The sequence below is a fragment of the Cucumis melo genome, chromosome 6 (assembly GCF_025177605.1).
Source record: "Cucumis melo cultivar AY chromosome 6, USDA_Cmelo_AY_1.0, whole genome shotgun sequence".
NCBI lineage: Eukaryota > Viridiplantae > Streptophyta > Magnoliopsida > Cucurbitales > Cucurbitaceae > Cucumis > Cucumis melo.
The window spans coordinates 6,286,669-6,297,725 of NC_066862.1; the positions used below are offsets into that span (position 1 = coordinate 6,286,669).

Sequence of the window (11,057 nt, forward strand, 5' to 3'; positions counted from 1 at the left end):
TCAAAGTTATCTATCGCAAATATATCACAATTGCCAATTGAGACAATTTCCCTTATTTAATAAGACAACGTTACTTTATTTTTAAATGACATAAAGGATTTTGTTGTATACATGGAAACAAATTTTATTGTTGAAAGGTAAAAATTTGAAATGAAACACAATTGATACAAACCACAAACAGGTATTTTGAACAATTTAAGCCGTTCTTAAAATATTAAATAGAAAATCAAAATGGTCAACAGATGAACCTATTTTTTAAGAACCAGATACAAAAAGCTCAAACAGCCCCTAAGCTTTTAAAGACCGGAAATGTATTTGGGCTTTTAAGTTTGAAGGTCCTAACTTGCACTTCCAGAAACTTGAATGCCATTTTCCAACATGATCAAAATCAATTCTCAATCGGGTAATTGATTTCCTCTCTAAAGCCACATTTCTCTTGAAGGCCTCAAATAAAAGAAAACAGCAAAGATCATTCTCTCGTATCAGAAGGGAATAAGCAAGAGCTAAATAAAAAGCAACCCTCATAAATAAGTTACCGCAACTTCAATGGAGAGAGCTTGTCCATTTCCGACAAATATCAAACACTAAGGTACATGGTAACCAGTCGCATATCCAGACATAAACTTATTGATTTCGAATTTCTATCTGAAGCAGCATGTTTTGTGCCTGTCCTAGATTTAAGGGGAAAAAGACATTCCATCATATCTCATATTCGTATCCATGCTTTTCAGATTAGTAATAACAAATAGAAATGACATAATATCCACAAACTAATAACAAATCATCTACCACTTTGTTGTCTACAGAAAATGAACCTCAAAAAACAAATGAGCAAGCTTGAAAGCAGATGTATGGATGCTTGCAGGAAGGGAATGTGCTATCTAAGTATTGAATGCAACTAAAATTGACTTCTAGCACCAACGTTCTCAGACAGTAAGCCATATCATTTCTTTACAAAATAAACTGTTATCAACGTACTTGGGCGTGAAGATCCTTCAGCAAGTGGTAGGCGGCTTCGTGTCGAATGCCGAGTCTTTTGAGCTTTGAGGAGATATGGACCCTTTCATTCTTGTGTCTGGAGCCTGTTGTTGCTGAAGCTGATGCAGTTGTTGGTATTGAAAATGCTGTTGCTGCTGCTGTTGGGATTGTATTTGAAGTTGCTGAAACTGTTGGGCAGTTAACAAAGTATGCACTGCTTGATTGTTTGGAGCATAGAACTGTTGGCCGGCTCCAAAGGAAGCAAAGTTTGTAATTGATCTACCGTTTGGCATTGCTTGGCCAGTCAAGACTTTCAGATGCTGAATTTCTTCTTTCAGTGCTTCATTTAAAGCTGTCAAAAGAGAAAAACTGCTAAAGATGGCCACTTTAAAGGATGACAGAAAATTCTGACTTTTATCGACTTTTACCCTAAGCTTTCGATTCCATTGATTGGGGCATTATAGTAGAATACAGGTTACAATTTTCACCCATTAGGCATGTTGATGAAACACAATGTAAAAATCTCACTCCACTCCCACTTCAAAGAATATCCAAACTCCACAAAAAAAATGCAGAAAATTCAGTGCAACCAAATCAATAATCACGATAGACTATTGAATGAAAAAAAAATTAAATTAAAAAAACTATATGAATTTGAACAATACAAAAATTCACTAGGGTGACTTTGTTTCCCAGCAACTTTATCATTTTTATCCAAGTGCCCTATGGGTAACGCCTCAAAAACTTGTGAGAATGTGACTCCTTGAACGAAGTCTCTTAGAAGGTTGAGGCTGTAATACTAGTCCAAAGTTTGAGGTTTAATTTGATAAAATGGAAATTTTAAAGTACATATTGGCTTACCTGCCAAGTTGAATGGTAAATTGAGTTTTTTTCTTTATGTTTGGTCACATGATCTAATTATACAAATACATTCTTATGATTTCTGTGGAGGAATATAAGTCGCAAGAATATTGAAGAAAGAGACAATTGATAGACTGTGCCATATACTATCTAAGGCATCTAGAAAAGCCTCTAGGTTCATTCAAGCAACAACTTTTGTGCATCTAGAAAAGTAAGATGTATTGCAAGTTAGATCTAGAAATACTTGTCTGACAAATAATAAATTCTAAACTCGAAAAAAAAAATTGTATGAAATCTTCCTCCCACATCTAACTTCCTCTCATAGCCTAGTCAAGGCAACTCTTCCTCATTTTTTAAATGAAACCTTCTTTGAAAGAAAATGAAAGAATACAGAGAAAAAAAACTAAGCCTATAGAAGGGAGCTCCACTAAAGGAAAGCGATTCATTCAAGACCTAATAAATAATTACAAAAGAACTTATTTATGGACATACCCAGACCCCACAACAAATAACACACTTTCGACTCCTCTAAAGATTCAATTGTGCATCTCCCCTAAGGCCGCACAACAAATAACACACTTTGACTTGCCATAAGAACCTTCCCTTCTCTTAAAATGGCCAGATGGATAAGAAAGTTCTAGATCATCTCATTGAAATCTCTATGCTCGGCTAATAGAAAGCCAAATGAGGGGTAACTCCTGTTCAATAACTACTTAAATATTAATAATTAAATTAGGAGCAGCAGTGTACCACTCCCATCTAATAACCTCCCCAAATGAAACCCAAGAAAAATTATAAGATCAACAGAATCTTATCCTCGCACTTCGCCATTAGCCAAATAGAAAAGTTGGCACCTTCCTGCTTAAAGAGGCGTTCCTCCTCCAGATGCCTTATGTTAGGTACTTAAGCACATTGGAGAACCACACCCAAAAAGCTAGTTATTGGGTGGGAGAGCCAAGCCACTTACTAGCTATTTACTAGTTTTCCCCTTCTAATAACCGTACCAATATTCTCCTAATAATCCTAATATTTCCCAACTGGGGCCTTACATCTTATCAATCAATACCATACCCTACAACTACGACTATATCTACATTCGCTAATTGCATTAAGTACCTTACTGCTACCCACGTTCTTAAGGTGATTCGTATAAACCAAGTATGGTTTCAGACCAACTCATTTATTTTTTTCCTCAGCAAAACACATCATATCCTTTAATCGAGAATGAGCTGTACTAATGCGTCCTTTGACCAATTTTTCTTTCTGTTTAACTCTAGTGCATGTCCAATCAAGTCATTTCATTACAATACCAAGCCTATTGGACCTGATACAGCAAAAGCTCCTATGGAGAAGTATGAGGAGTTCAATACTAGAAAGCAACTTTGGACGTCTGTGAAATGTCTAAAATGAATACAAGCATTTCTTCAAACAAGTACATGCATTTGCTACAATAGTTACAAAGTAGAGAGATCAGATACAAAATTAAAAGAAGGCAAAATATAAATGCAGCAGCCACCTATAAAAAAAAAGCAATCACAGAGAAGGAGGCCCTTACCGTCTTGCAGGTGAACCTGCTGTTCCATTGTCTGCAACCGCAGCTTTAGTTCACTGTTCTCGGCAGTGATACCATTTGCATCTCTCTGGTTGTAAAAAGACAAAAAAAAAAAAAAAAAAATGAACATTCCACAAGTGAAATGGAGATAAGATAGACCATGGGACTCTAAAGATGTGAAAACATAGAATTAGTATCCAAAAAATTGCATACAAGGACATGAAACTAAAAGTTCAACAATAATATGCCAATCAACCTGTAAGAGGGTCAACTGAGTAGACAAAGAAGTTGCCTCTGTTTGCAAAGTTTGAACTTTCCGTTCAAGTTCAGCAATGTATCGCATCTTTCTTTCCTTTGACCGTGCAGCCGACTGTCTGTTTGCCCATATCCTATGCATTGGACAACAGAGAAAATTACAAACAAAATAACTAAAAGACATGGAAAACAGTTATGAAGCTCTTTTCAGTCTCAAACATGAAAAGATTGGAGGAAACATCATTTAGCATGGAGAGGAAACATGCTGAAGAACAAACCCCAGGCCCTTAAGATAAGAGAGCATAGAAACATTGTCCATAATCAAATACAGTTAAATTTTCTAGGCTGAGTCACTGCTTGACACAAGATTGTGTTCCATTTTTCTCAAGCAGAAAATCGTCAATGGAGGGAATGACATGGAAGACGAAGTTGATTATCTACGAAGTTAATTCCATTAAAAGTGAAACTAAAAGGAAATGCATAATACAGTACAAAGAGTATACAATGCCCACCCGAAAAGAACCATACCTACTCATCCTAATATAAGCGAAGTTTTGTTTAAGACAAAGCGATTCAAAACCAATAAGGGGAGGTCCCCAGAGTCTATCATTTGTTTTAATCAAATGTCGTAGTAATGTCACATACACACACAGAATGGTGAAGAAATAACCACAATGAAGAAACGAAAAAACTAGTAATAGTAGTTTCTAACCTAATCTGTTCTCAAACATTGACAAGAAACACTTACATGCCTGATACCATAAAAAAATGAAAGTAAGTTGCATTACACAAATAAAATGAAGAGCAAAGATGATTCTGACTAGAAAATGGACAAACATAGCAGCATCAGAATCTATTATGCATATATCATAGAAGAATACGCCAGGAAAAGTAAACAAATAATCAGTTTCTTTACATGTCAAGCAAAAATTGAAAGGAGTCTGAAAAAAATATACCTTTTGGCACGTTTGGGGTCAATCAACGCAAGCTCAGCAAGCTTTGCAGCTGACATGGCTTTCTTGGTATCAGCTGCAGAGGCTTCGTCAGACCCAGAGACAAGCATCTCAGGCTTAATGTTTGTCAAACCATCCATGGACTGGCTATGCTGATGTCTAACTCTGGGTCTCTCCTTCAATCCAACAGCAATATCATCTGTAGAAGTTGCTGCAGCTGCTTCTACAAGGGGAGAGGATGAGTCACCAACTTGATTTGCAGAAGTAGCAGTCGAGGAATTGAATTTATCCATGTCAAGGTACATGGACAACAAATCTTCCTCAGTATCATCAGAAAGAGAAGGCCCATCAGCCCCGCCAATGATACCAAGGTCACTATCGAAACAAATATCATCTGGGAGGGTCAGGATCTCTGAATGGGCACGCCTATGACCAACATTTCTCCGTGGATTTTCAGGCATCCGACTAATATCATGGCTGAACCGAGTGGAATCGGTGGACAATCCACGGCCAGATTGACCCCAATCAGAATTAGTACTCGGAGCCAATGGAGGGAATGACATGGAAGACGAAGTTGCCTCAGATTTTCCATTGAAACTACTTTCAGCAGATGAAAAACCCGAGTAACGACTTGATTGGTGCAGAAATCCTCCCCCATGGCTTTGGGGCTTTTCCTTGTCCATCAGCTAAAAACAAGCAACCAAATAAAAAAGAAACTTAAAAGTGGCAGATTCTTCTTCCCTTCGAAGCAACAAACAGATTGAATCAACCCCCGAAACCAATGCACATTACGAATCAAGTGACTGAAATCAACAGAAGGAACAAAAAGAAGAAGAGCGTAAATTGCAGAAAACCAAACAATAACCAGAGATCTGAATCATCAATGTATTCAAAATTGGTCGAGAAAATCAAAACCTCCAAGAAGAACAGTGATTTAGATTAGAACCCAGAAGGAAACAGGGGAAAAAAAGTTTCGAAAAAGTCTTACAAAATGCAATAAAAGAGCAGAAGAAAGAAAACCCAAGTGAAAAAATGTCAATAAAACAAGGAAAAATGGGTGTTGAAGAAATGGAATCAAGAGCCCTCAAAACAAACAGACATTACGAATCAAGAGGTGGAAATGGAAGGAGGAGAAAGAAGAAGAAGAGGAAGAATAGGCAAGAGGGAAGGCGAAGATTGAAACAGAAATGAAAATGGTAAATGAATAAATGAATGATGAATTGAAAAATGGATATGAAAAATAGGAGAGTGAAAGAAGAAGAAGAAGAAGAAGAAGAAGAAGAAGAAGAAGCAGAGGGAAGAGAGAAAACGAGAGAGATGACGACGATGATAATGGAGTTTTGAGAAAGACAGCTGTAGAGAAGAGACGGAATCGGGTCCGAATTTACGCCATCGACCAAAAGTAAATGGTTAGCCTTTCCATTTTCCAACAGAATAAAAACATAATTCTCCTCTTCTGTTTTTCTTTAATTAATTCAACCAAATATAATACAATACAAAGTTCAATATACGATTCTTTGTATAGTTCAATATAATTTTTAAGAATACTATGAATTTTCAATTTTGTTTCAATTTGATACCTACATTTTAAATAAATATTCACTTTCAACGTTTATCCTAAATATCAATTTGATTAATTTAAAATCGACAAAAATATTGTTTTGGTTTTTATGTTCCCTCTTTATATTTTTAATTTTCGCCTTTTTCTTTATTGTTAATTTTAATTTTTTATTATCTATAATATATTTACAATAAAATTCATATTCATATATTATTTTTCTTTTCAGGTATATTATTATTAATTATTTAATCAATTATGACTAAATTAATTATTAAGTAATTAAATCCGGGATTTATTAAAAATAAATAGACTAACATTCAACCATTAAAAAAGTAAACATTAAATTTAACCTTAAAAACAATTATGAAATTAACAAATCTAAAAATGAAAAGTAAAAAGTAAGTATGGAGTGAAAATTTTGAGATTAGAACAATAAATCTTTCTAACATAGTAATCAAATTCAAACAAAAGATGATGTAAAATAATCTTAAAAAATTCAAAGTCTGAATTAAAATTAAAGTTAAAAAGTGTGTGCACATATATAATATATAATATTAATATCATCTCCACCATACTCTTTATCTTTGGAACAAATATTAATTAATTTCATCATTCTGACATTTCTTTTTTTCCATTTTGGAATAGCATCCAATATCCATCCGACAATTTGACTTCTTTTTCGGGTTTTGTTTTTTTGTTTTTTTTTTTTATTGTTGTTATTAATATGAAAATAATGAGTAAATGCAATATTTTGACTTTGTTGGATTAAGCTTTTTCTTCATTTTTTAAAAATTTAGCAACAACAAAAAAAAAAAAAAATACAAAATACAAAATTTATTAAATTTTATATAACTAATGAGAGGTATTTTATTATATTTTATAAATAATTTTAATTTTTATCGTTATTCATAATAATTTTTTTTATTTTTATATTATCGATTCTATTATAATTTTAATCCTTCAAGTATTTAAATTTATTAGTTTTAAATTTTAAAACTAAAAAAGGTGGTTGATTCAGTGTTTATATTGATAACAAATTTATTGATATAAGTAAGTGTCAAGCATGTTACAATTAATTTAAAATATTTGACTCGTCTGTATGTATAGAGGATATTTAGAAACTCCAATATTTATATTTATTTTATTATTTAAATCGTTGAGATTATATATAAATATAATCGAGGATCTTTCTAAAAATATAAAAAAGTGACAAAATATTTAGAATAATTTCGAAAATGGAAAAGATCCAAGAGGCATATAGTGTAAAATATAAAAAATGTCTCGTCAACTAGGTTTCAACAACGAGCACGATATATTTGGGATCGTGCTACAATTTATTTTTTTTAATTATATCATTTAATTTTATTATACGATTAATTTGGTTATGTTTAACTTTGGTTACATGATCGTCCCAAATCTAAACGATTTTTTTTCAAAAGTTTATATTTGGCTAAACAATTTTTTTAAAATTCTTTTGGTTTAGATTTGTTGAATGTTTAAATTTGGCTAAAGGATTTTTTAAATTCTTTTGATACATTTAGATTTGTCTTGGCTATTCCAATTAAAACTTGTATACAATCGTTTATATTTGGCTAAACGATTTTTTAAAATATTTTGCTTCACCGATCGTTTATTTTTTTATACGATCGTGCAGATTTGGCTACTCCGATCTAAATAATTTTTTATACACGTTTTTTTAGATTTTGCTATTTTTTTTTGTTATGGTCGTTTAGATTTGATTATCAAATTTAAACCATAAAGACGATAGAGAGAAATAACAGCGAAAAAGAGAAGAAAAGAAGAACGACAAAAAGATTAAATGACGTAAAAAATAATCAGAAAAGAAGAAAGACTATGAAAATATTAAATGACGTAAAAAAGAATAAAAAAAGAAGAAAGACGATGGAAAGAAATCGCAAAATCAGAAAAGCAAAAAGATGATGGAAAGAAATTACAGCGAAAGAAAAAGGAAAAGAAGAAAAACGATTGAAAGATTTAACGAAGTAAAAAAACAATTGTTAAATAAGAAAGATGATGGAAAGAAATAGTAGAAAAAAAGAAGAGGACAAATAGAAAGAGGAAAAGATGGAATGGGAAACGTAAAAATTTAAAAAATGGTTAATTTTGTGTGTTTGTAATACGCGCTCACGAATATTTTGTTGTTTTGTTATACGTAAGTTTTATTATAATATATGAACTTTTGGACTTTTTAAAATTTTTAGATTTGTAAACAGGTTATGATTTTATTAAATATTAAAGTTAAATTTATTGTTATTAAATTTATATGAATTGATTTTTCTCAAATTCAAATTTGTTAATAAGCAACAGGAAATGATCACACATGAAATTAAAAATGGAAACGAACTTAACTATCTAAAATAGATTTTCTTAAAAACTTAAATATAGAAATATAAAAAAAAAAAAAAAACATTTTTGAAAGTTTGGTTATTTGAAAATGAAGAATAAAAAATGTGGTCAAATGATGAAGTTGTAGAAAAGAAATATAGGTACATAGGGACACCTATGACAAATCTCAATTTGCATTTTAATAATTATGGGGTAGGTTTTGGTTATATCTTTTATATATATATATATATATATATATATATATATATATATATATATATATATATATATATATATATATATATATATATATATATTTATTTATTTATTTATTTATTTATTTATTTCTTACATTTTAAAACTATTATTTTGACTCTTAACTTTACAAATTATTTTAAAACCCATATTATGAATCTTATGGTAGCTTTCACATTAATTTAAATATATATATATATAACACAAGCATCCATTTCATAAGTATAGGGAATTCAACCTAAGGATCATACAGATCTTAACCATCAGAATATATTGATGATCTCTCACTCTTTATATCCAAAGAAGCCATTTCAATCCACGCTTGAAATCACAACTTCTAAAGTGTTGATTTTTAGTTTGGTCTTAGTCACATGATAAATTACGAAGTTAAATTTCTCTTTCTCGTGATAAAACATCTATAGGAAAATAAAATATTCATGGACCATAAAAACGAATGAAATTTGAAGTCCCAATCTTACCATAAATTAATGAAAGTTAGGATGGGTTAATGTTTAACTTTAACTTGATGGCGATAAACGAAAGAACCTACTTGGATCGACTAGAAACAAAAAGCGTTTTTAGAAAAAATCAATTTGATTTAAACTAAAAGTTTAAAATATACTTTGAAAATGTTTCAAAAGGCTATATTTTGAGCGATTGTCAAACGCTTCAATTTGTTTTTCAAAATAACTTATTTTCAAAATTGATCATTTGAAAAGTTAAATCAAACACATAAAAGTAATTAGAAAATAACTAGTAAAAAATGACAATATATCGATACAAAACTTCTATCTGAGTACACACAATGGAGGAATAGACAGCCAAATAAAATCCAATCCATAAAATAATTTGATCTATGAACAACATCAATTGTTGTAAAGATCGTAATGCTAGAGGAATCATTACGACAGGGTACACAAAGAAAGGTCTTAAGCACCTATACAGTAAAATCAATTTTTAATAGAATAAAAAATCACTTAAATCTATTTATTTATTTATTATTTTGTAAGTACCAGAAGCTTCAAACAAAAACATGTTAATCAATAAAACATTTGATCTTAGTTGAGTTGTCATTTGGTTTGACATTGTCATTTTAATTTTGGTAACTTAAATTGGAGTTCAACATATTAAACATTGAGTGCCCTTTCAAAGCACATGATTCCTCAGATGGAATAAAAGTACAATTCCATATTCCTTATTATTGTGTCAATGCCTAATATTCTTTTTGGTTTCTCACTCTTTTTTTTTTAATTTTTTTTTAATTTTTTTTAATTTTAAAATTTATTTATTTTTATTAATGTTAAAGATTTTTCTAAAAGCATATTCCTTAGTCAAATTAAAGAAGAAAAAAAACTACTTCAAAATCAAGATTCTACTTAATAATCATTTTAGGTTAAGCAAGATTTTACTTAATAATCATTTTACTTAGATCGTGTAATAAATTAACATTGTAAAGTTGTAAACTCAGTTGATTTTGATTCTCCACTTCTCCAAGTTTTTCATTAATTTAATGCACCATTTCCCATTTCCAAATTTAGAGTTGTGGTTGGACCCATTCCAATATAATTCATATCAACTATAACTTTATTTGATTTTAGTAAGATTTTATATCAATCTATATATTAATTTAATGCATTCATTAACTTTATTTGATTTGAATAAGATCTAATATATTAATTTACTGCATTCATTGTAGTCCAGAATAATGTTTATATTATGTTATTTAGTGTAGCTTTATTTTATATTGTAAAGGTAAATAAAACCTATATGGTTTCAATTTTATTATAGGTTGATTGGAAATCCCAATATAAAAAACTCCATTATCTTTTAAACTTATTTTAAGATTTTATCTATTCATAGGAAAAGAAATATAACTAATAGATCATATAATCAGATTTTAAAGGTGAACTGAATTTTTGTTATACTTATAATAATAATAAAAGATGAACTGAGTTAAGACTTATCATAAAACATTTGAATGGCTGTAAATGTAAATGTTAATAAGAAAACAGTAATTAACTTCACTTAACAAAACTAATTAAGGAGGATATAATCAAGAATTTTTGAAAAAATAAAGACCAAAATGAGAATGTGTGTGTGTGTGTGTATATATATAGTACTATTATGCATAACAGAAAAGGTATAAACCATTAATGTTCAAATTCCTTTTATCACACATTTTCTTCTCGACTAATTTCGTAAAAGTAAAATTCAGAATATTAGGAAATGTTTTAGGAGAAAGTCATCCCAAACAGAGTGAGATCTATCAATATATTCGATGACACAATCAACCTGC

The 11,057-nt window shown here is 30.4% G+C and overlaps 1 protein-coding gene across 4 annotated transcripts; it reads right to left on the reverse strand.

The window, feature by feature from the left end:
• Positions 1 to 52: 52 nt before the first annotated feature.
• LOC103483964 (probable transcription factor PosF21) lies at positions 53 to 6,038 on the reverse strand. Of its 4 annotated transcripts, none has more exons than XM_008440846.3 (5): positions 4,603 to 6,016; positions 3,648 to 3,780; positions 3,395 to 3,479; positions 979 to 1,330; positions 53 to 444 (listed from the first exon to the last, which is right to left on the reverse strand). In XM_008440846.3, exons 1-4 carry the CDS (start codon positions 5,280 to 5,282, stop codon positions 996 to 998), a joined length of 1,233 nt encoding a protein of 410 aa, XP_008439068.2. In that variant the 5' UTR covers positions 5,283 to 6,016; the 3' UTR covers positions 53 to 444; positions 979 to 995. The 4 variants fall into 4 exon arrangements, with proteins under 4 accessions (XP_008439068.2, XP_008439066.2, XP_008439067.2 ...); XM_008440844.3 differs by having other exon boundaries at positions 53 to 666; XM_008440845.3 differs by having other exon boundaries at positions 53 to 671.
• Between the last annotated feature and the right edge of the window lie 5,019 nt (positions 6,039 to 11,057).

What these genes read in the sequence shown, in the direction of transcription:
- LOC103483964 (XM_008440846.3), bottom strand. Translation starts at nt 5,282, where the DNA reads ATGGACAAGGAAAAGCCCCAAAGCCATGGGGGAGGATTTCTGCACCAA. An exon ending in CTCAGTTGACCCTCTTACAG is followed by an intron (nt 3,480 to 3,647) that starts GTTGATTGGCAT and finishes TTTTACAACCAG; the next exon opens with AGAGATGCAAATGGTATCAC. An exon ending in GCAGGTTCACCTGCAAGACG is followed by an intron (nt 1,331 to 3,394) that starts GTAAGGGCCTCC and finishes CTCTTTTGACAG; the next exon opens with CTTTAAATGAAGCACTGAAA.